Genomic DNA, 26,015 nt, shown 5'->3' with positions numbered 1-26,015 from the left:
TCACTGGACTGTGAGCATGTTCTAACTCAGTGACTACTTAATGCAAAATATATCTACTTCTATTGGTCTTGTCTAAGTGCAAAAACCAGAAGATTTCTGCAAGGGCTGCTGCAGGCCCCGAAGACTGAGGACATACCCTTCTAATCGCAGCACTTAATGGATCTCGCTCTCTCAGGACAGAATTTAAATGCATATCTTGTGCAAGAAAATAGTCACACAGGACACCAGTTGTCTTGGCTTTTTCTGTCTCACTGGTCTCTTTTGAACAGTATATAAATTGATTGGTATCACTTTTTACACACCAACATCATGTAATGGTACACAATACCTTTGATTCAGAATGCTGTAGAAGACTTAAAAAAAACACCAACAAACAGAACAACCACCCTCATTTACTGAGCATCCACAGGTCTTGATAACACCAAAACAAATTTGTGACATGAAATCCAGAACATTTGCTGAGGTCTGAAACAGCTTCAGGATTTGCAAAAACTTTAAAAAAAATTGCTGTGCAGAGCTCACTTTCAAGGGCTGGGAACGAAAATCTTCCCTAAAAGCCTGCATGCACTGCAACTGCATGCAGAAATCTGTTTACATGGATAGGATTTAGATCGAGCTGATTCCATCCAGTTAGACTTTTCAAGACCAAAGACATAACTGGCATCCATCTCCAATACTAAAAATTACACTTCCCAAACGCCGTGATTTCAGTAGCAGATGGTATGCAGCCACCTCTGAGAAACACTGTTTTATGACTACGAATGACTTGTAGTAAGCCTTGATAAATGAGCACCTGATCTAATCACCAGCCTGCCTTGAAGTGAGCTTTGCAACAAAATGTCTGCAGCCATCACTTACTGTGACTGATTTCTGTTCCAGATCTATTCCTCCAGCAACACTAAACCCCAGGCCACCTCCTTCTTCTTTGTGCAAGACTACAAAGTATGTGTCTTCCTTGCTCTAGCAAAAAAATGGAGATGGAGGGGAAGGAGAAGGGAAAGGAGAAGAAAAACAAAACCAAAGATCAAGACCAAGTAACTACACAAATAACAAATTCCTAGTACCCTTAGATTATGGCAAGTGAAAAAAAGCAACTCAAGGAATTGAAACCGAGACATTAAATGCATTTCTGCTCGCGCTACAGATGAGTAGCAGCCATATGGAAGAACTCAGGTACCTGACAGCAAAGGTTTCTTTGGTCAGTTCAAGTCTGGAAAGCAAAGTCAAAATTAGGATAGTGGAAGGGTATTAAACCTTGGACAGACTAATTTTCACAGGCTGATAACAACTTGGCACTGCTTGACATTTTGAAGTCAAAACTCAATAGTTCCCATGTACCTTTCTGGATCATGCACTGTACTTTCTGGGGAATTACTAACACATTTGTTATCCTGTTTCTCCTTGCCCTTGAAAGGCAGTAACAGAGACGTAATGCAGGGCAGTTGCATCAACCTCTTCTCAGCAGTGCTAGACAATCTTGCAAGGGGAAGTGGCTGCAAACTGAAGCTTGGGAAGGTTAGATGGGACAGCAGGAGAAACTTTTTCACTTGGGAGGTGAAAGTAAGGAGCCTGTTAGTGATCCAAACAGGACAAAGCTGTACTGTAGTGTAAATGGGAGCATCTAGCACAGGAAAGGGACTGGTGCAGGTCTGCACCAGGGCTGAACTTGGCTCCAGACCAGAGTAAAGGTGTAAAGCTGGTTTCTTCGAAGTGATGGCCTTCTGCCAAAATACAGAATTTGCCATGACAGCAGCAGTCCCATCCAGTGAGTCTGGTGCTCTCTTCTGAATGGTTATTAGGACAAAACCAGACACTGTTACAGACACTATGTTTTGTGGTGTAAGGGGGACTATAAGTAGGCATTTGGTGGAGCGAGGGGACAGTAACTGCCTGTGGGGCAAAGAATCAGAAGTAGGGAGTAGAAACCAGGTCTCAGCTTTTCCCTGGGATCCTGTTCAGCATCAGTCATTTCCAGAAACTGCCAACACTAAAATTAATGGCACATAATTAGAAACCAACCTCTTAATCTATTTAGCATTAAATGACATATTTAGTTCACTAAACTCAACATTTTAACTCAGCATTTGCCTTTTAATTTTTTTCAAAAGCCACAGGAAACCACAGGTTATTATTGATTTTTGGTGAAAAAACAATCAGACTTTTGGTCTCACTATGTACTGTTTTTGCCAAATACTGGCCCTGGAAAATTTTCAGGCATCCCTGCAATGCATAGAGCCAATGTCAGAAACTGATGCCACCCTGTTCCACATCACTGATCCGTCAGTGCTTGAGGAGAGAAGGGCAGTCAGGTCTGAATGTCTTGGTTTATGGTCTTTTGTAGATGTTAAGACCCTTCTTACCTGCGCTAAAGTGAGAACAGCTTTACATTAGGCTAGAAATAATAAACCTAGTTAAGCATCTAGGCTAGCCCCTTTCGAAGTGCAGGGAGGGTAATGGAAGCATACATATACCTTTGACTATTAAGTACTATAGCAACCCTTTTTGTTTAAGAGTTCAGGTTCTTTTCAACCTTTGCTAACACAACTTAATTTGCATACACTGGGGAAGGAAAAAAAAATCAGAATCCAAGGCTCAGATGTTAGAGGACTGCGTGAGGACCACACATCCTAGGTCAGTCATCAGCATAGTCTGAACCCTGGCTTCCCATTGCCAAGGTTGTGCACTTCCTCCTTCCCCAGCTCTCAATGCTGTCCTCAGCCAGCATGTGTGCTAGGAGGCACAGATACCTGGCTATGGATGCTAGTTGCTTTACTTGGCCACAGAGTGGGCACACAAGGTCTCCAGTGATCATCTGTTCAGCCTGTTACCCAAAGATCATCAGTCACAGAGATTTAAGCAATAAAATGCTTTTATATTTATTTTTTACATATTAGTAGCACTTTTAAAATGCTATCAGTAAATTCAGCACTGTTCAGAGTAAAAGATGATGACAAACTCTTCCTGGGGAAGCTCTCAGTCAGCCCATCTCATTTTTCAGCAATTGCCTAACTATGAAGAACTGTCCCATTGTACACTTAAATCCAGCATTTGACTAGCATAAAATTTTCCAGCATACATGCCATACTGGGCTTAAATATGGATAAGAAACTATGCAGACAAGGAGTGCATTCCAAAAAGCATTCAGCTTTATAAATATTTGAGTTCTCTGACTTTGAAAAGTGGCATAAATAAATAATCTCTCCAAGACCCCATGCAAAATACTTTAAAGAACACTTAATTACCTTTGGCCAGAAGCACAATCCAGTACTAGTTTTATCAGTAAACCTACCAAACCCTCTTGGCTCACCAAGCTCTCGAGATTTGCAAGCCTTAGCTATGCTGTCTCTGGAAGGAGGTAAAGCTGGGTATTTTAGAGAGGTCCTGATCCCCACCCCAGCCTGTTCCACATTTGACATAGCAACCTTTGTGAATAAGACTCAGTAACACTCTAAATGCGGCTCAGCCAGCAGTTATGCAGACCAGATGGCAGTTTCCCCTCCAGTTCTGTCATTATTTTATCAACTTTTGCTCTGATTTAAAAAGGATGTGGATGTATCCCACAAACACAAACACTGCAAACAGGCAAGTAATGTTCTGGCAATCATTTCACTTTGGAGACTTTCTTGAAATACATAGATAATGAAGCAGGTTATCTTAACGCAATAACCAGTTTCCACAGAAGAGAACAAAAAGGTCACGGCAGTCTCTTACAAACGCTTCAGCAGCTGCTTTCTTGTGTTGCAAGCCACCAACAGTTCAGCATTAAACCAAATAAATTAAATTTCTGTGGTCGGAGCTTCAAGCAAAAGGTGGGTGCTTCCAAGCACAAGGAGGACCACATATTCCTTTGCATGGTGGGGAATGTGACTCTGATGCAAGTGGTTGGTGGAAAGTTAAATTCTGATGTGCAATTATTGACAAACTCAGTAGTTTCTCAGCTGTAATAATGACTCAAACGGAGGCATACTTCCCCACATAAAATAGGCCTATTTATTGTGGCTCAAAACTGGTTTTGCACCGGACAAACAATATTCTTTCTTATACCAAAGCCATTTAAATTTATTATGGGTTTATAGCAGGCATTCAAAAACCAGCATTAGTAAAACTACCATCAACTGTAATGTACCACAGGACTACTGGAGTGGCTCTGAAACTAGAAGATATTTTATCTGCCATTAAGAAAACCCTTAAAAATACCACCAATAATCCAGGTTTTTTCTTCTTGTTTTTACCTTTACTTGTGCTTTGACTTCTTGGAGCATAGCAGCAATGTCACATTTTGGTACTACTGCTGACAAAACAGATTGCATTTTTTGCTGGTCCAGGCTTGAGATGAGCAGCTGATCCAAGCTAAAATGAACAGAAAAAAGTAAGACAGCTTTGTATTTCTAGACCATGCAGAGATACATTTCAGGTATACAGTGTAGGTTGCATTAGGGTAAAGGATGAAAGGCCAACCCATTAACAAGCAGGAATCGTGAAAACAGGTAAGAAATGGTGTATGTTGGGAGAATGGGAAGAGGCAGAGAAGACAATTTAGGAATAAGTTTGAAACTCAATCCCCGTTCTGTTCCCCTTGTCCTTCCCTTACGGTTTTCGCAACAGACATTAACAAAAACAAGACGACAGCTACATCTGGAGACTGCTTCTAGCAGGACAACAAGCTCGTTTGTCACCGCAGGCTGTGCTGGCAGCCAGCGCTGCGTGGCGTCCCCTCCACAGGGGCTGTGGTGTCCTGTGACATGGCCAAAACCTGACCAAAACCATCTAGAGGGGACACAGAGAAGGGGTCCAGCCTGGCCTGGATGAAGTGTTTCACCCTGTACTTGAACAAGCTGCCACCAGGCAGCAGCACAGCAGCTCCCGAGCGATGGAGAGCGTGAACAGCACCCCAGGTCCTCAGGGGAACAGGGGCTGGGGCCAACGCTGAAACGCGCCTTGGGGCAACTTCGCCTCAGGAGGGGTTTGTGGGGACCAGAACAGCGGTAGCAAAGCTGACACCAACCTGATGGACCAGCTGTTTTCTGAGCATTCCCCACGTGGAGAGCTGCCATGGGGCACGTCATCATCCGAGGCAGACCCCGGCGTCCCCGAACCGCTGTCCCGAGGGCTGCCAGCACCCGTCCCCACCCCAGCTGCGGCAGCGGGGCCGCAGTGGGCTAGCGGGGCTGCATCGCTCCGGGCAGGCGTGCCGAGGGCTCTGCGCGGGGTGATTTCCAGCTCTGTCTTGAAGCAGGCGGGCTGCAGCGGCCCCGAGAAGCCCTCTCCGCACAGCTTGTCCAGGTCGGGCATGCTGAGGGCCCTCAGCTCCCGCAGCCTGGAGCGGGACAGTGGTGGCCGCCCCAGGCCCCGGCTGCGGCGTGCCTGCGAGGCCGGGGGGGGGAAAGGCGCCCGTGTCCGCCCCAGCACTGCCCTCCGCGCTCCTCTGGGGCTTTCCTTCCCCCTTGCCGCCCTCCGCCACACACACGGGCTCTGCGCCGGTGGGAGACTTGGCCATGGCAGACATATTGGCCGGGCTCGGGCTGCCGCCGTAGGAGCTCAAGCTGCGCCGCAAGGCCCGTGGCATCTCGGCAGGGCTGGTTGCGGTGGGCATCCCACCACAGGACCTCCTGGTGAGGGGGGACCTCACAGCTGAGTGTATATCGATGGCCTTCACAACAGGCCGGTCAAAATTTGCCAGGTTTTCAAAGGATTTGATCCTCTGTTTGACAGAGAAGGATGAGACAGGTTCATGTGGCCAGTTCAGCTCATAGTAGTAGTAATTCCTCCTGCAGCTCCTCAGCTTATCGGCGGTAGGGTAGCTAGTGTCGCTGGCTGAGTGAGACACGTCATGGACCCTCTGGGTGCTTTTGGAGGCATGTGCCTGCTCCTTGCCACTCTGGCCATTTGGCAGATTCATATGAACCATATTTAACGTCCCCATCTCTGCCTGTGGGTATTTCTCCTCCGCAGCACGACCCTGGGGGCCTTGCACAGGATGAACCTCTGTAGTAGCATGGCAATCTTCCCTCAAGTGACCTGATAACTGGGCCGGCATCGAGTAAGTTCTTGTCACAGGTTTTGACAAACCATAGAGGTTTCTGTCTCCAACAGTATCTGCTTTTGAGAAATATTGCATGGTCCCCATCTCATCCGTCAGCTGAGGTGCTTCTGCGTTCACCTCTTCTGCTTTCTCCAGCAATGGCAGCTGCAAAAACGATGCTGGTGAGGAAGAGGTAGAGGAGGAGGAGGAAGAGGATGATGATGAGGAAAGCTTCACCTCAATGAAAGTGCGCTGGATCTCCTGCCCTTCCAGCTGCTCCTGCTGAACTGAGCGGGACCTCAATGAAGAGCCACCAGCAGATGGTTGCACCTTTTGCAGATCTAATTGCCTAAGGTCATCTGCACTATACATGCTCTTGATTCTATTCAGGCCTGTTCCAGGGTTCTCAATCTGCCCTTTCACATATTCAGCTTTTGGTATCCCCTGAGGAGATGAAGTGACTTTGGACTGACTGTCTCTGGCTCTGAAATCATCCACCTTATCATGACACACTGCAAGCTGCACAGAAACTTGTGTTTCTTTTGGCTTTCCCCATGCCTGCTGCAAGTCTCCACAGCCACATTGCACGTCACTGCTTGCTGTTGGGCTGCCGGTCCCATTCAAGAGAGGCAAAAGTGAATCTTCAGGTATGACCATAGGTGGTTTATTTTCTAGCTCTGACTTCAGAGTCCTTGAGGCTGCTGAAATGCTCTTGCCAGCATCAGGGTTTGTAGGTGAATTGCGCGACAATGGTGTTTTCTTTCCCAGGAGTTTGGGGGACAGCTGTGGAGAAACAGAAGCCCTTTTCTGATCAGCCCCACTGACTTTGGTAGGATTAGTGCCAGAAGAATCTGAATTTGCCTTTGCTTTGCTTTTGATGGTGAACCCTTTTAGCTTTGGTCCTGCTTTGGCCTTCTGATTATTTAAAAGGGTGTCCATTATACTTTTGTGTGTCATTCCCTTAGACTCCTGACAGGTTTTTTTCTGAGAGGATGGGCTGTGCGGTACTGCAGTGCCTTTGCAGTGATTTGTGCCTGAGCTTTGGACTTTCCCATTTGGAGTCCTTCCTGAAGTCACAGAGTTAATTTTCTCATTTTTCCCTGGCAAGTCATGAGTTGTATTAGCCTTTGGATCTTTAGATCTAGCAGGAAAGGGAGACCTGAGTGATATTGCTCTTGATGACAATGCATTCACGTGATTGCTGTCTATTTTAGACAAGTTGGACAAACTGTTGGTTTCTTTCTTCACTGTAACAGCACGGTCACAGTCCTCAACTGCCGTTTTGCTTTCAGATTTGGATCTCTGCTCATCCTGATCTTTCTCAAGCAAGTTGCTCTCCAAGCCACCAACATTCCGAGCAGAGCAAAAGCTTATCTTTTTGCAGTGCAGAGACCCTTCCTCTTCAATGGACTCACAGCACTTCATATGTCTGTTACTGCTCCCCAAACCCATCTGTTCTTCTGTACTTAAGGCACCATTGTTACAGAAAGAGTAAACTTCAGGTATACTGACTGAATTCCTTAGGATGTCTTTTTCTGGCAGGACAACTGAGGAAGGAGAACACAAGGATGCAGAGGACACATCTGAACACTGTGAGGGAGCTGGAGTGGGACCGCCGTGATCTTCCAAGCCTAGTTTGTTGATGCTTGTCTCCAGTGACCCACACATGGCACAGTCCTCAGTTTGCAAAATGTTGCCACTGTGAAGGTGCAGCAGGGACGGAGAGGATGAGTTTGTTGCGGATGTGAGATGCTGCTCCTGTGTGCGCTTTTGCGGCTCATCGTTCATGCAACAAATCTCAATTTGTTCCTCATCTGACTCCATTACAGTACGGGCTGCAGGGGCACCTGCAGCAGCGCACAGCCCAAGCAACACCTCGTTAGAACTATCAAAGGTTTCTGTGAGAGACTCTGCGTCAGAGTGAGAATCCTCCGCAGCCCCATACATAGACTTTGGAAATGGGTCACTTCTCTTACCTTCCAGAGAGTTTGCTGCAGGCAACTCATCCTCATTTAAGCTGCTAAAATTCCTAGAATAGTTATTTAAAGAGTTTTTATTCACAGTAAAAAGTTTGCCTGTGTTAATGGAGTCCAACACAGACAGCCCCAAAACCCCTTGTGCATTAGCTCCACAATTCACAGTTTTTTCCAGCAGCTCCTCCTTGGCTGCTTGTGGCTCAGAACCAGGACAGCCTTCGTCAGTCCCACAGCAGCACATTGTGGTGTACTCATCTCGGAGGGGGCTTTCCGCTCTCGACGGGGTGCGTGAAGCCCTGCTCTCGGGAGGTCCCATTTGGCTGAGCAAGTCATCGATGTCAGTGATGGGGATGGCAGAGCAGTCCTCGGTACCGCCGCTTTTCATTGGACCTCTGTGCACATCTTTGGTCGTGGCATCAGGTGGCAGTGTTGTCCTCTCCACCGCACAGACGACACCAGCATTTTGCAAACCCGCTCCCTCTCGCTTCCCAGCACTTGGTGGTTCTTCAGTTGCAAGGATGCTGTTGACATTGGCCTGATTTTGACTGTCTACCCCTGGAGACAGGATGAGGTTTGTAAATCTGCTGACAGCTGCATCATGATAAAAATAATAAAGAAAAAAAGGTAAAATCCTGTCAGATGCAGGAAGTGATATACAAAACACCAGGTTTTATTACAAAAATAAACACCCACATAGTCATACTACATGTTTTCCTTTTGCTCTGCACTCCTCCTCGTCTGTAACAATGTTTACAGCAACTCAAATTAATCATAACCCTGTGTATTTCAGTAGCACACAGGAGGGAGCAATCCACTTATCCAAGGTGAGTAGTCATGATCTGTTTAATTCTCATCTTGGAAATTTCAGCAGTCAAGCAGCCAACTACCAAATTGTCAGTGTGCAGTAAGTCAGGCTGAGCAGTACCACTTCTCATTAATTGTTTGATCGAAGATGTCTCCAATAGATTGCAGAGAGTACACAAAACCCTGGCATAGCGAACAAAGGTGAACAGACAACACAGTGACAAGCTGTGCATAAATAACTTGACTCTGATCCTCTTGGCACTTCTGCAGGTGTTTAATGTGACACGCACGGGTAACATTATACACGCATTAAACATATGGGCTTTACAGGATTTCTGGCACAGACCTCTCTTGGCTTCCGACACATGTTTAACCCACTCTTGGGCTCCTTGTCACTGCTGCACTGAAATCCTGTTCACCCATTTCTCCAGCTCTTTCATTTTCAGCACTTCACCCTAAGCATCTGCTTGCACCTTTATACACTGCTTCTGGGACATGCACCCCCATTCAAGGTGCCTTCCAGAGGCCAGTTACTACCGGATGAGGCCCAGAGAGTGCATGGAGAAGGAGCACTGTATTCACATGAGTCAGGATCCTTTCCTGCTCATTCAAACTTGCCAGCACATCTCTCTAATCCTTGCACAAACCTGTGGGATTATCCACATCACTTAGCTTAGGCACCCACATTAAGAAGTGTGGATTCCTCCTGGAGTCAAAGGGGAAGACATCTCAGAAAAAAATTTGAAGCAGACAGCCTAGAATGCGAAGTACTGCCCTGCTTCAGCGTGCTGGATCATACACTGAAGAGACCCCTCTTCGCTGCCAGTGGGGCAGGGCAAGGTGAAGAGTAAAGCAGAAAGGCTGCCTGATAAAGGAGTGCCAATGTGTCCCTGTCCCAATGCCATGGGTATGTAAAAGCCACAGCAATCTAAGGAAAAAAGAACAGGACCCTGTCAAGCCAGGAATTCCTTAAAGAACAACTGAAACCGAAGCATCTGGAAGCACTTTAGGCTCCCAGGTATTAATAGGTACACAAAAAAGATCATAAGCTAGAATGAGGCAAAATATTATGTTCTTCCTGAATTTGAAAAGTATGCTTTTCTATTTCAAACACTCATTTCCACACCACATAATTTGTAAAGTCTGTGGGGATGTATATATTGTTGTAGCAGCATAAATCAGCCCTGAGCAGAAACTAAGTAGGTACTGAATACTTCAACTCAAACTAGAAAACTTCTTGTAAGAAACATGCAAATAAACATTTTGGTAAGATCCTAGTTTTCTTGGGTTTTCTGCTTCTTTATTTTGCACATTAGAGGGTTCTGACACATGAAAGAGAAAGAAAGGAGGTTCTTATTATTTCACTGTTCATTCATAAAAACATTACTTGAACTTCAGATTTAAGAGGGACAGATGCGATTATAAAGGGTCACATATTTACTGAACAGGCGTAGCAGTAAAATGGGTTTCAGCACAAGGTCACTGGCGAGTTAGCTCTCATCTGCATGTAATGACCCAAACCTCCGCAAATGCTGGCAAGAGGAACGTAAAGTAAGAGGGAGCTTTGACGGCTTCACAGAGAGCAGGTTTGCTCCCCTCACTGTAGTGCCAGGGAGGACGTTGAAGCCTGGTTTGGTGATGAAGTGCTTTGCCTGGCTCACCAATGCAGACACAGCGTGCTGTGTTTTTAATCTGGATCAATGTGGGAAGCTGGGGCAGCAGCAGATCAGACCCATCTGATTCAAGGGAATTTTCTTCACTGGTACTCAGAAGAAATGGTACGAAAGAAAAACTACTCTCTCACCTGATGCTGCTTTCTGGATCTCCAGGGTTACAGATGTGGGAAGACACTGCATCAGCAAGCAAATTTCCTCGTACATCATCTTACTGACTGGTATGCTGTTGATGGTGGTAATCTCATCTCCTACAGCCATCTTGCCCATTGATCCCTAATGCAATGACAGATTCAAAGAAATTATAAATACGCATTAGAAGCCCTGCCACAAGGGCAAAGATTGCAGAGAAGCAATTAATGGCTTAGGAGCAACATTCCCTATCTCACATCACTGCAGAGCACAGGTACCACTGCTGTCAGTTTGCCAATACCTAAATAAAAAGCAGACTGTGCTTCTGCCAGGAAAGGAATTAATGACCAATCTCAACTAGGAAGGTCAAAAGAGCTGCTGGTTTTTCTGAGAGATCGGTATGAGGATGGAGAACATAGCCCTCATATAATATGAATTATATTCCTGGTCATAATCTCCTACTGGACCAACGGGATACATTTAAATAACTAAACTGGACAGGGACTTGCTCTTAAGGTAAAAGCCTAAGTACATTTCTAAACATTGCCCTGTAAAACAGAGAAAAAAACAGGAACAGAATCCCAAATCCACAGCTCTCAGCCCAATTCAAACTTCTACAACATGTCCCCTCTCACCATAGTAGCCACTGACTAGATTAAAAATGCTACATCCAGCTTTGTACACCAGAGTATCCTCCTTCCTCTTTCTTTTGCATCTAGATCAGCAAGTCCACATGAAGCAAGTATCCATCCTAATATGTGTATGAGACACAGGAGAGCAATATGTTACGGGTACTACCATGGCCCTTGGCAAACCTGGCCAGCACCTAAGCCCTCCTGGTACCAGATTTGTGTAACAAAGGAATATGTACATATAAAATAATGAACATTTTTGCCACCAAGGTTTACTTAATTTGTCTTTGCCCCTGATAAAAAAAAAAAAAAAAAAAGGAAGCAAGTATTTCCTCAAAACTGTGACTGCGAGTGAGGACGAGTCCATCTCATTAGGTCTGCCTCTTGACTTTCTTAGCCTTGAATCAGCCAGGGTGTGCTTCTGAGTCAGAAACACTTAATTTAACAGCAGCTTCAGAAGAATATAGGATGAGATGTTTTGCCCAGGAAACATCTCCCTTGCGCTTATTTGCAACAGATCACTTGCTGCTTAATAATAATAATATTAAAAATCATCATCACCATCATACCTGCAAACTGAAAGCAAATCACGACAAGGCAACCCAAATTAAAAAATTACCATTTCTGCTGCTCCACCTGGCCGCAGCCCTGTGACAACAACCTTTAAGGGCATGGCCTGGATTTCCAAATCCAGGCCGAATGACTCGTGCTCATTGCGAACCAGAGTGACTATTTCACCCTGGCCCTGCCTGGCCCCATCGGATGCTTCGCACTTCTTTGTGTGGGGGAGTGTCTTTGTAGCTGGCTTGTTATAAGAGCCATGCTCCTCTGTCCTGTGTCTGTGAAGGCTTCGGCACTCAGTGCTCATCATGCTTTTCACTCTTGTGACTGCTCTGTGCTCAAGTTTTGGCGATCTCTTACATTCGAGTTGTGCTTCCCGGAGCTCCTTCAAACTCAGGCTGCCAAGACGAACTTCAGGCACGCTTGAGTAATCAAATGCTATGATGGGGAAAAAAGGAGAGTCAATTTGCTCCAGCGTGCTGTCTGCAGACTCCACAGAGTTGCTGAAGACAGGGGAAGATGTCTCCATGCTGCTGTATCTGGATGACTCACTATCCTGGCTCTCATCACCGATTTCTACAGACGAGGTTGCAATGACAATGCCAGCATCCTCCTGGGTCTTGACTCTCTGGCTTCTTTGTAAGTGGGAACTTTCATCGTCATCACTAATGTCACCATCATAGAAAACAACCCTCCTCTGTCGATGAAAGGGGCTGCGGGCAGATTTGGGGCTGTCACTGAGGATGCCGGGTCGGACAGACTCCACATGCTTCTTGTGAAGGCCAGATGATCTCCCACTAGTTGGAGAAGCCAGGCCATTTGCTTTTGCCACTCCTGCTTCTCTAGCAGCTAGGGGGAAAAAATTATGCTTTAATTGCATTTGTAGATGATTTCTAACATCATGCATCTGACTGTAGAAGAGTACTTGTGGCTCTGCTTGCAGGGGAAGTTTAACCTTTCCTCACAAAGAAAAAAGCAGTTTTTTCAGGTCCTCCACCTAACTACGGTAAACAGCAAGAGGGATGGCAGATAGCACTACAATTTATGGGTAATTCCCCAAATCAGTTCATGGCACATCTGGTTCCATTTTCAGTTTATTTCTAAATTATGACTATGACCCAAAGAAGAAAGGGATGCAAATTCACATGTGTATTTTACTTTAAACAACTCAATTTCTTTCACATTTTGCTTAAATCTATGCAAAAAAAGAGTGACAAATGCTTTCCTGAACAAAGACGCAAGCACATGACAATCAGTTTCAAATTAAAGACTAATAAACCCAAGAATCCTTTCCACAACCTTCTCAGAAAGAACTGCATCTTATTTTGTAGAAAGTTTTTTTGTTTTGCTTTGTTTGGTGGGTATTTTAAACTGCAAACATGTTTTAAATAATTAATTTTAAATCAAAACATTAAATAATTTAATTAATTAATTTACAGTAACTAAATTAAATAATTAATTTCCACAGAAAAATAAGCTGTATACAAAGAGAATATACTTGAGAAGCATAGGAAAGGGAGAAAAAATATAATAGCCTTTGAATTTGAGATCATGTGCATGTCAGTAAGGAAATTTAGGACTATTTCATTCAGTTACTATGGGAAGAAAGAAGCATATGCAAAATCTGATGTCAAATTTAACATTTGTTGTTTTTACACTGCTTTATGTGACATTTTGAAATTGTGTATTTGAGACAGCTATGAACACTTTCATTTAAATATAATCAATTAGACGATCATCAGTCATTTGAAAAAAAAAAATCCTGTAGCACTGTCAAACTAGTTTTGGCCAAACCAATCAAATAGAAGTAATTTTCACATAATCAGAGCAGCAATTTGGACAAAGTACCATGGAAACGGGCATTTATGTGCATTGTTGTGAACCCCTTTCTGTCTCCCAGAATTTCATATGATCAGCATTGGCTTGCACTACACTGCCCAGCATTTCTTGCCAGCACAGGAATCACTTTAGTTCTCTTATAAAGCAAACCAGTGCTCAGTGACTCTCCCCACATTAGCCAAATGACCAGACACATTTCCGTCGCTTACTCAGGTTGCTAGGAAGAAGCGATCCATCATCCAACAAACTGTTTCTGTTCTTCTGATGGAGCTGCTCATCGTCACAGGAGCCAGTTACAACATCAGAAAATGGGAGCTGGCTTGTACCATCGTGAGAGAAGTACTGGGAAAGCTCTGCCTCGGAGCTGACAGATCCCTGCTGAAAGAAGTGTGTCTGGTGACTCACCATCATTGATGCTTAAAGCCCCTGTCTGCATACAAAGCGCCACAAACTCCACTCACATTCCCATATCAATAAAGGAAGTTTAAAGCCAATTTTAAAAACAGAGGACTTCGTCAGTATACTGAGAGGCAAACTGTCAGACTTGGATGGCTGAAATGCTGTACATCAATACAGTTTTAGCCAGTATAATAAATAAAAAGGGAATCCAAATCCCGCTACTATGCAAGTGTGGCTCAATGCAGAAACAAGGGATGAAACCATTCAGTTGTGTAATTGCCTTTATACACCTTCTGCACTAAGCGAAGGGAAGGGTTTGTACCTCTGGACACAGTCTGCACAGCTGCTTTGGCTTTCCCAGGAATGCCAGAGATTTTTCCACTGCAATGGTTATACAGAGAGAACAAGCCCCCAGCCTTCTGCCCAGAGGCTCAGGTCTCTCCTGCTAACTTCATCTCTGTCCCAAACAAAGCAGGGGTGCCTTCAAGGTGGCAGGAGGTGGGAACCCACAGCCTTCACTGGCGTGCTTCGCACATTGCTCCCAAAGGCTGTAGCCACACAGACGAACAGAAGCTTGCTGCTGTCATGATTTAAAACATGATGTAAGAAACAAACCCTTTTATTGAGCCCATGTGACAGAGAAGGAGTATAAAGGTTTGGTTTTGAAGTCCTTGATCAACTAAGAGCTTCACTAAAAGCTGAATTTGAAGTAGACTGTTATTATTGCATCTAATCCCTTTACCCGGCTTGCTGGCTCCAGGAAGCGTTTCATAGTCCAGCTGAGGGGAGATGAGGTCTCTCCTTGTTTGGCCTTCACACTAGGAGATGGACTTTTTTGTACAGCTCCTGTTAAACACAGCTTAGTTAGATGCCAAAAATTAAGGTTGTGGTCCATATATCCAAACAAGCTCCTCATTCACCTTCTGAGCTGGGGGCTGGCCGCATTTAATCCCACTTACTTATTATCTGAATTGCTTTCCTAAAGTGAGATTTTTTTTTTTAACATTTCACAAGCTGTCCCTCAGATAAGGCAGAACATTATTACATGCCATGCCAGTCAGGACCAGGACAGAGCTATGAACAAGAGATGAGCAGGTCTTCCTTACCTGCTGGAGCATGCTGCTGACTAGGTGCAACTTTGAAAGACAAATAAGCCACTGGCAAGGTCTACTTCAAAAAAGGTCTTAGCTGACACAGATATGAAGAGGCTAATTACAAATGCAACATTTCTGTCTAAAAATCACCTTACCAGTCACTGTCATTGCTAAGAGTTTTCTTTCATCCCTAAGATTTTAGAAAGTGTTAAGTCTGGAGTTCAAAAACATCAGACAAATGCCAGAGCACACATTTTGACATGACCCCAAAGATTAAAATGGAGTTAAAACATATAGTCCAGTAATAGTATCTGGACTTTTTCAAATGGACACAAGACTTTCTCTCTCTCTTTTTTTTTTGCCATCTACATGGATAAGTGTACACAGATGGAGTCGATTCCTCCTGCTCCTCCCCTGCTGGGCCATTCTGCTTTTCATTCATCTTGGAAGAGGGGACAGAGCAACCACCTTTTGGCAACCCAGGAGCATATCCTTAAACATTCCCGCATATGGAAAAGGACACATATTAAGAGAGAACACGCTGCTACCTGCGATGTGAGAGGAGCTGGCATCTTTGCTCTCTCGGTGGGTAGTACGTGCAATTGCTTCATCCATCTCCTGCTCAGAAACCTAAAGTTGAAGTGGAAGACCAAAGATCAAACTGGTAGGTGAAATGAAGAAGAAATTCTGACCACTTACCACTACAAATACATGGTTTGTTTCAGATATGCTACTATTTTAAAGATGCAGCAAAGAACAGGGACTTTTTACAAGGGCATGCAGTGATAGGGCAAGAGGTAACGGTTTTAAGATGAAAGAGGACAGATTCAGATTAGGTATTAGGAAACAATTCTTTACTGTGAGGGTGGTGAGACAGTGGAACAGGTTGCCCAGAGCAGCTGTGGATGCCCCATCCCTGGAAGTGTTCAAGGCCAGGCTGGATGGGGCTCTGAGCAGCCTGGTCTGGTGGAAGGTGTCCCTGCCCATGGCAGGGGGTTGGAACTAGATGGTCTTTAAGGTCCCTTCCAACCCAAACCATCCTATGATTCTAAGACCTAGTTGACAGCTCCTACGTCCTGGTCCCCTGATTCAGACTCCTCCCTCCATGCCACTCTCCCGCAGAAACCAGGAGGCAGAAGCCTGCTGACTTAATGAAAACCACGTCCAAGTGCCACATTATGCAAACAAATAAAACAGCAACAGACTTAAAGAAATCAAATGAAGCCATTACAGCACAATTTTAACTCAATTAAGTGCTGTACATTGATTTATCAAGAAAATATTACTTTAAAATAGACAAAGACTGCTTTGTACAAGCATACATCAGCAACAGAAGATACTCTACACTTAACCTACCGGAAGAATACCAGACTTCCCACGATACTAGCTGTCTTTTTAATTTTCATTTCTCCTTGCTTTTAAAAAGAAAACTCTAAGTCAGTAATTGGTAATTAATGTTCCTCTGGTTTAAGAATAAATACTGGTTTACCGTATTTGCTAATTTTGTCCTGAATTACTGCCATGCACTTAACTCTTATTACTGGAAAACTCCACATAATTTTATAACAGGAACAGCTAGTCTGCAGGAATATATATTTAAAAACAGAAAGCAAGTTAATTCTGTCAAAAATAATTGCTATGCACATTGTTTTACATGAATTAAAATTCAGCATAAATAGAGACCAGAAACTTGAATCTTTCTGAACCGTGAAGATTTGAAAGATTCCTAAGCAAACTCAGCCGTTTAAACATAGTTTAAATGCCACATTCACTCAGATTAACAAGAAGAAAAAAAAATTTTGTGGTATTTCTCTTGGAAGTACATAAAAACACCTAAGTGAACATATTCAGCAACAAAATGTACTGTGGACCTTTTGTGTCATAAAATGAGACATTAAGTATAAAAATGTCCAAAACAACATGAGCCTTTGTAGAAATACGTCTCTGTTTTCAGCCTGTGGCATGACCCTACAGTAAACCAAAAGCTTCTGGGCTCCTGAGGCACAGGGAGTTCTTAGAGGATATGGACCAAGCCTTAAGTGTACGTTCCAGTACTCTACAAACCTTTGGGTACAAAATGTCCCAGGAGTAAAACTAGGTGCTAGGCAGACTGCGTTTATTTTTTATTATTATTATTATTATTTTAAATTTGTTTAAAGCTAATCAAAAATCCATACTTCTGGAAGCTCTGCCAATTTGGTTTTTTTAGTATCCTCTATGCCTCAGGCAGATCAAACTGGAACGGACAAGGTAATTCGTAACTACAATCTGCAGGCTGGGTATTACGAAGAGCTAATAAAATAACGCACACACCTCTTTAGAACCCCCAGTGCTGTCAGACAAAGGGTAACAGTGACATAATGACAAATATGGGTCCCCCTATGGATACTCTTTCAGAGATCCAGCTATGAGGAATTGTAGATTCAAAACTGCCTGGGAGGAAAAAATGCTTTAGGGTCTCTGCAGCTCAACTTTTAGCTTTTCTTAGCATTTCTTGGCAAAGGATTTGTTGTCATTTTAAATATGACTTATGGAAAACCGTAATAGGAGCTACTTAATAGTTTCCCTCTGTTACTAAGTAATAGCAAGCAATTAGCTTAACTCAGTTCATCTTCTCAGCAGATACCTGGTTAGGTCACTCATTGGCTTTCAAGCCACCACCACAAGAAAACGAAGGACAGGGGAGAGAGGGCAGGCTTCTCTCCATGGAGTTTTTACATCATACTCCTTATACTCTTCATAAAGTCTGTATGCTTTAATAATGCAATCAAATTGAACCATCAGGCTGGTTCAGCACAGCATACGGACTCCCTAGAAATACTGTTATCTTAGGCTACAAGCCCAATTCTTACCTCCTCCATGCTTACCTTTAAGTAACAGAACCACAGCCTCTTTCTTTTTAGCAGCACAAGGTCTTGCAGCAGTGATAATAAACTGTGGGCAGTAGACCCCTATTTGCCTATTGTTTGTATATTTGATTTAGTGGAAAATATGCAACTAATTATAAAACAAGAAACCTGAGTTCTCCTAGATATGGCTTTATTAAGGCCTCCATTTGTAGTTATGAGTTTAAAAGTCAGAGCTCTCTAGACCTACTAATGCAAATATTTTTACAGCTTCATTCCTGTTTAAACAGGAAGGTCTTATACACTCACGAAATTCTTTGAAATATTGAAATAAAAGAAGTTGTTATTCCCTATAGCTTGGTTAAAAGACTTTTATCTTCTACCACCAATTTTTAAAAATTGTTTGAAAATACTCTGAAAATACTTTGTAAACACAACGTCATTTCCAAATTGCCCTTGCACAGATTTCACAGTAGCAGTACATTCCAGATTCTCACTTTTTAATTCCTGAAGGAGGACTTTGATCTTTGGACAGATTTAACTTTTTTCAAAACAGTGTTCCTACTATTTTATTACAATTGATCAGTTCAATCCGTTGATATTTATATTCCTGGCTCTAAATTATATTCTACTCAAAGACAAATAACTGCAAAGTAACTTTTAAAAGAGGACTTGTGCCATATTTCATTGCCATTTGGTCCAGAGACCAAGTCCTTGGTACCAAGAAAGATGGGAACACTTCACTTGAGTAGTTCCAGGAAAAATGCATTTGATCAGTGGGTGACTAAGTGAAAAGCAGCAGGGACAGTCCAGCATCGCTACGCTTACAAAACTGGAAGGCATCATTACAACCCTGACTTCTTGCACAACACATGCCATAGAAAAATCCAATATTCTTCATCGCTTTCCCGACAGCAAGACTCAAATTGCAGTGCCAGATGAAAACCACCCAGACACACTAGCACATTTTCTCCTCACCTTGGGGTTGGGGTGCCGACTAATGATTAAGCTGACTGGACCTGGACCACATTCACTCAGGATGGCATAGGCTTCACTTAATGCTGCGTGACGCAGGCTCACTGAATCTGCCTCCAGGATCTGGTCACCCCGACTGCAGAGAGACATTGAGCCAGTTAATCACAACCGTCTTTTACAAAAACATGTGTGCTTTCAACTGATGGCCAAGCTTTTTCAAAGATACAAGTGCCTGGAAAAGATCTGGCTTGCATAGAAGCCAGTTTTGCTCTTGCTCCCAGTGACGTGAATGCTTTAAGTCCTGTTGACTTCATGAGGGAGGTCCAGAGATCCCTTCTGCACTTACTGTCAGTGCTACAAACCCTATTAAATCAACAGACAAAATTGGCTGCATTTGGACCACGGTGAAAGCAAATTTCAGTTCCAGTTCTGCATTCAGATACTTACTGAGCACAGAAGAGGAAAAATTAGATTCAGATGGGGTGTTTCTTCCTATCATATTGAATTACTTAACACAAATACCGATAAGAAATTCACGATTCAGATACGAGTTTATGAAATTACTCCAGGAAAAAATTGAGCGTGATAAGCCTGTATTTGCTTCAAATTAACATACAGAACCCATTAAAAGGAAAAAAAAAACCAACCCACAAGCAACAACAACAACAAAACCCTCTTCTGAAAGGAAAGCACAGATTGTTTAGTTTTGTTTTCCCAATTTCTTAACTCTTGCTCATGGTGCTCAGACATCTGGAACTATTCAAAAGAAAAGACCATCAACTAGGGATATCATTAAAGCATTCTCCATAATTACTAAAGCACTTGCTTTAAATAGATACTCTCAAATAACCTACTACTGCTGATTTATGTTGGGCTACTTGAGACAATGGAAATGACTTTGCAGTGTGAGTCCACACACCAAAGGCAAAATGGCAATTGCATGTGGCAGCTTTCACCTACCTGTACTTCTGGTACAGGCTTAGGAAAGCAAAGGGTGACCCATTGGTTGTGTAAACATGCTGCTGCCCTGCCCATCTGTTAGATTTACACAGCTATTAGAAATTACACAAATGGAGTAACTTACACAGGCACATGATGGAGAGAGGGAGCTCAGATATGGTGAGGCTGGACTCAAACCTCTCCTGGTATTGCAAAGCCAGTATTTGATTAATGAAATTTTCCAAAAATCAAAACCATCCCCTAAGTTTTGGCTTATGGAGCCATAAACCACTGATGGGACAACAGAAGCAATGTCTCAAAGAAGCAAGCTAGAAATCTGGGAAGCATGCCTGGATATAATCAATCACTTAAACCTAATACACGATACAGCTGTTATATAGGCACAACCAGCACTGCAATCTTTTCCAAAGAGTCTTACAAGAAAGCAAGTTAGCATTAAATCCTGTCTCCTATAGACATTTCCATATGGCAGGAACTTCCAAGGGTTTTGGCAAGGATGCCACCATAAAATTATCTTCTTCCCTTATTAAAATAAAAAACAACCAAATTACTCTATCACAGTTTTCCTGGTGAACAAGGAAACAAAAGGCACTCTACTCATGTGAAAGTAAGGTATTTGCTCAGCCTCTCTGCACCAGTGCTCATGCTAGACATTCAGCTGGATCACACAGTCCCAGCGGGTCTTCAGTACAGCCTCCCCTCCCAAGGGATGCTCCCACTGCCCACCAGCATTTATGCAGGAATGCAGAAAGGTGGAAGATTTCCTCCAATAGTTTTTAAAAGTGAAGCCTCCAGGACAGGAACAGCAAATAATTTTCTGTCACTTAATAATACGTAAAGCACAAAGGAACCCTAGGAATGATTATTTCTCTTTCTTATGGTTCCTTAACGACATCCAAACTCCATGAAGGAACAAATGAGACAGGCAGGTCAGCCTGCAGCAATCTTGCCAGACTGACAGTGAGGGCAAAAAACTGCTGCTGCAGCCATGGGCACAGTCAGCTGCAAGAACATCTCCCCCAGCTCTTTTTAAGAGAGTTTCAGGTGACTGAGCTTTTAGCAGAGCTCTGCAAATTTCCTCCCAGTCTGGGGTTTCTCGCTGCAGCTCTAATAAAAAGATATGAGGCTGTACCGCTTGCTGCTCCCCTTTCTCAAAGGGTGCTATTAGGTTCAGCTTTCTGTATACAGAATTTAAAAAAAAGACCAACCCAAACCTTAATGATTGTGCTGCTTCCAGCACAGAGAATGGTGTTTCCTGGGTATTTAATACCACTTTGGAATGTCTTTATTTAAATGTTTTCTTTTTGGTGAACTCCTTAAGCATAAATCCCCTTCCTGCTACAACAACCAATTGGTGAAAACAAAGTCTCAATCAATTTTATTGTAAAACCACACCAGTACATTTCTGCTTTAACTAACCTTAATCTGCCATCCATTTTAGCCACTGATCCTGGGGCCAGGCTGTGAATGTATATCCCTGGAGAACTGTTTTCCAGCGTGAGACAACAGGCACCAATGCCGAGCCCAACCCCCGGCTCTGTGAAAAACAAAAAGTACAAAGAAAAGTAGTAGATTGTAATCACACAGGACACACAAGTGTTTGTGTTCCCACGTCCCATCTGAGACCAAGACTCATGTATTGTTTCAGAGCTGGCCTTAGGTGCACTAAGTCAGGAAGCCAAGACCAACAGTGGAAATTAGGATTGAAAATATCTGATGCCAACTGTTTTCTGAGATCCATCACTTCCAGCAACTTTTCTGTGTGCCGTGGGAACACCCTGGAAATGTCACACAAGTTCTGATCTGGTCCAAGGCACAAAGGAGTAGGGGCAGCAATCCAGTAAAGATGTCACTTTACTGTAGAAAAACATGAGCACAGAAGATGCTACCAGCCACACTACTCTCTTTTGTTAAATATCTGCATGCCATTCCTCAGCTAAGCTGCGTGAAGAAAGGTGAGACGTTATCTCTGGTTCAGCCATTACCTCTGTCCAATTTCACCTTTGTTTGTTTTCAGGTAACAGCAATCCTAAAGCAGGAATTGCTGGACATCTTATTTTCTCTCTCCAAATTTTTAATCTGACCTTTAAAATCAGCACATTTTAAGCCTTTAAAATCAGCATACTTGTCCCACCACATATAGCATATGCTCCACGTTTATCTTGTGCAATTATTGATGATAAGTGCAACCCTCAGGCAGGAGTTCAAACAGCTCATCTAGGCAATTTTGAGCACTCTGTGTGGCTTTGCCTTCCCTAGCGCTGCCCTTTACCAGAAGGGCACAGCCATCTGGGCTGCCAAGAGGTGAATTCACATTTTGCCTGGTATCTTGCAGCCTGACTCTTCCAGCAGCATGGACAGTGACTGGTAGCCACAAGAGTCTGCTGACTCTGGAGCAGCAAAACATGGAAGGGAGAACTCTTCAGAAGTTTTTGCTTTAGAGGCTGTTTTTCTCCCCTATCCTGTGGTTCAAGAACAGAAGGACAGGGTGCCCTGGATATTAGTGTCTCTAGTCTATTCCCCAAAACTCCCTGAAGAAGCAGGGATTTGTTCAATGGACCCTCACCTTTATTGAGTGTCACATCCATGACGATCCGGTCCTTTGGGCCGGGTCCTTTGCGGCTGGAGGAGGAACCGTCTGCTTCGTCGGGGCCAGGGACCAGCATACCACCACTAGCACTGGAGCTGGGGGAGCTGGAGCGGCTCAGCAAGGTAGGAGTCACACAGGGTGTGAGGCTTGGGCTGCGCAGCCGCGTACGAACTGTCAGGGTCACCACACCTTTCTTGAGTTGCTGCAGAGATGTCAGAGAACCCCAATAAGGCAACACGATACACAAACATTTGCCAATAAACCCACATACTGTAAATTGTGGCAACAAAAGAATACAAAGCTGAAGGTATGAAATAGCACTGGACGAAGGGGAGCAAGAATCTCTCCTCTACTACATCCATGTTACCTTAAACCTCTGAATGGCCTCCTGATGGGTCAGTCCTTGTAGAGACTCTCCATTAACTTCTAGGATTTCATCCCCTGGTAATTAGATAGAAAAAATGAAGTCAGCAATATACAGTCTACAGAGATGTAAAAAACATCTCCCATACATAAGGTGACCCACTACTATGAGGATTTCAATTAACAATTCAGTAAAAAGCTTTTTACTGCTCTCAGTTTATTTTCATTTGTCCTAATGCCTTTATAAGTTAATAGTGATGAATTAGCAGAGTAAAGACTGTTCTTCAGCAGGGCTCCCTAATTTGGTATTCTCATACTAACGAACAAGCTGAAAATGCTAGAGATTTTAACTAAAGTCTGAAAATAGATGCTCCTAACACAAAGTCCAAATTCCCTTTCCTTTGTGAGCATCAACAGGAGAACTGAGAATCTAAGCGAAACACTACAGCACATCACTCCAAAGCCTGTTCAGAGAAAACGAACTTTGCATCCACTGTCCTCTTACTAAATGCCTGTGGATGGAGAAGAATGTAGGCCACACACTGCAATAGTAAATGCCCTTCGCACCCCAACAAACGTGTCCTGTCACATTTCTACCTACTTCCAGGCTCTGGGTCTTACTACTTACACCCAGCTGTGTTGATCTACCTTTATTTTATTAAAAGGAGTGTCAGCATGATCCAGATCCATTTTCTGCAATTTTACTTGCATCTGTGCAAAATTAGATGGGGCAATGTCATCAGCCAAATCTACACCTCCTCTCCCCTCCTAGCCCCCAGGACGGGTGGTGAGGGGGAAGTATGCAAGCTCTGAATAACCTGCAAAGGCTTGTTGGGTTTATGAGACAGCTGCCTACTTACTGCCTTCCCATGGCGAGTGCACAGCCCATGCTGCAGGGACGCGAGCTTCCCTCCGGCAGCAAGTGTGAGAGTTGGCACCAAAAGCTGCCTCACATACAACAAGCGTGATGAGATGTAAAGAGGGGAATGATGATATGAGAAGGAGAGAAGTAACACAGGAGCAGCTTGAGAAAAGTAACAGAGGAGCAGCCTTCTGTGGGAGAGCAGTAACACAACCCCTGCAGAAGAGCTGTAAACCACCACTCTAAACTCGTGGTCACTTTGTATTTTCAACAGTGCGTAGGAGTCTGTCTGTCTGGCACAGCACTCGGACCCGGGTGCAAACACAGAGAGCAGGCTATACGTCCAACTCTGAGACCAAGACTGGAAAAACAGTAATAGAGAAGCAGCTATATCCTGATTTTAACTAGCCGGGTGATCTTACTGCCAATGCCATCCACCCTCTTTTTCTGGTTGTGACTCTTGTTGATTTATGTCAAAATCATACCAAGAGGCTCAGAAAGCACAAGGTGCCAAAACAGCCTCTCCCAAGCATGTCTGTCTGTATAACCCCTTCTTGGACCAGCACCTCTAATCCAGATGTTGGTTGGATAGATATGTTTCACTGCTATCAATGACCCTCTCCAGCTGAAGAATTGCAGCTTATGGCTTGGGCAAATAAAGTTCACTGAAGAGGAAGGGGAAAAAAAAAAAAGCAAAATCCATCATGCTGTAGTTTCCCCTTCTCAGTATGCAATATAATCAAGTTAACTGCTGTGATCTTCCCCAGGATGGACAAACAGGGTGTGTTACATCCTCCACAGCCTCTTGCTGATGGCCAGGTGCCTAAATAAAGCTGTACTTGAATTTTTCTGCTGGACTGAAATAACAACCCACTGTGGTCCTTTATGTGCAGTTGGATTCTCTTTACCATACCTTCTTTAAGTCTTCCATCAGCAGCTGCTGCTCCATTTGGGAATATAGTCTTCACAAAAATCCCCATGCGTCCACGAGCAGAATCCTGACCTCCTACAATGCTGAATCCAAGACCCTACAGAAAAGGGAGGAGAAGATGCACGTCAGGTACCTTACTGTTATCACCTGTGTGAGAAAGATTGCCCACAACATACAAGACAAAGGAAAGATGAAAACCTAAAAGCTTGGGATGAATTGCATTGCCATCTTACCCTCTGCTTGCATTTCCTCATTTATTTTCACTCTAATATTAACACACATCAGCCCAAAAAGTAGCAGCAGACACCTCAAGCTGAAATAGCAAATATGCTATTTTGAGATTACTTTTTGGTTTTTTTTAAAACACTGGGTCAATGGTTTTGTGTTATCCTATTCTCATTTTACAAACTGTAACACACTGCTTTTAAATTGACAGACAGTAGATTCCCACCCCGACATCTATATCCAAGATTAACTGCAGTTTTCTCTGCTGTCACAGATCCTGCATTTCCTCAGGAAAAAGAAAAGCTTAAGAACATGACATAAGGTCAGTGCTGTAATGTCAGGAATGTAGCGGGAAGGGGGCTGGTGTGGGGGTGCTGCCATGCACATGTACATTTTTAATTATTCTGGAGACATATACCACGTTGTATTTAAATAAATCTAGATCAATACATTCCCAAGGGCTCCATCTGTTAGCTCTTGCCCCTGTGCTGCCCCGGCTGGCTGTGGGACCATCTTGTGAAGCTGATCAGGGAACGGATGAGCACAGCAGAACGAACCTCTCCCCCTTCTGCTGAATTACTTCCCAGCAAAATCACTTCCTTGATCCATCCTGCCCTGCTTTCCCTACCCACCCCCACCCCCCATTTCTCCTTTTGTCACTGCTGTACACGCATTTTACAGAATAAAGAGAAAAGTCACGGACCAGGTGGACAAAAGAAGTGGAAAGCTGTTGTGCTTCAGTGATCTGAAAACACGGTTATTACTAGCGCCTCAGGCAGTGCTCTCCAGCTGAGGGATGCTGCCAGGGCAGGCACTAACACCGTGTTTACAACGCAATACAACAACCAGCTCTTTTGGTTTACTCTGTGAATATAAAGTAGACCACCACAGTTATAAGCTTCTAGTAATTTGATAAGACATTACTAACTTCCAGAAAGGAAGCATCTTAGCTCCCCTGTGCCATACAAAATAACTCAACTAACTGTTTACAGAGCAATTATCAACCGTAAAGCAAACTACACAAGGCAGGAGGCTGCCGGCACTGCCCTGCAGACACAGCAGCTCTCCTCATGGCTCTGTGGGGTGGCTTGGGAGAAATACAGCTGCTAAGCACAGCAGCTCCCACGTTAG

General features: G+C 43.8%; 1 protein-coding gene across 1 annotated transcript in view; it reads right to left on the bottom strand.

Moving 5' to 3' along the window:
* PDZD2 (PDZ domain containing 2) overlaps positions 1 to 26,015 on the bottom strand; it is a 206,213-nt gene that overhangs the window by 9,728 nt on the left and 170,470 nt on the right. Inside the window, 14 exon segments of the mRNA XM_040579769.1 lie at positions 859 to 960; positions 4,233 to 4,350; positions 5,006 to 5,394; positions 5,396 to 8,589; positions 10,607 to 10,751; positions 11,859 to 12,649; positions 13,849 to 14,014; positions 14,781 to 14,884; positions 15,681 to 15,762; positions 18,957 to 19,089; positions 21,333 to 21,450; positions 22,480 to 22,705; positions 22,871 to 22,944; positions 24,642 to 24,756. Of these exon segments, the coding sequence (XP_040435703.1) occupies positions 859 to 960; positions 4,233 to 4,350; positions 5,006 to 5,394; positions 5,396 to 8,589; positions 10,607 to 10,751; positions 11,859 to 12,649; positions 13,849 to 14,014; positions 14,781 to 14,884; positions 15,681 to 15,762; positions 18,957 to 19,089; positions 21,333 to 21,450; positions 22,480 to 22,705; positions 22,871 to 22,944; positions 24,642 to 24,756 (5,757 nt within the window).

The sequence above is a fragment of the Falco naumanni genome, chromosome Z, assembly GCF_017639655.2.
Source record: "Falco naumanni isolate bFalNau1 chromosome Z, bFalNau1.pat, whole genome shotgun sequence".
Taxonomy (NCBI): domain Eukaryota; kingdom Metazoa; phylum Chordata; class Aves; order Falconiformes; family Falconidae; genus Falco; species Falco naumanni.
This window is presented reverse-complemented; position numbering and strand designations above follow the sequence as displayed.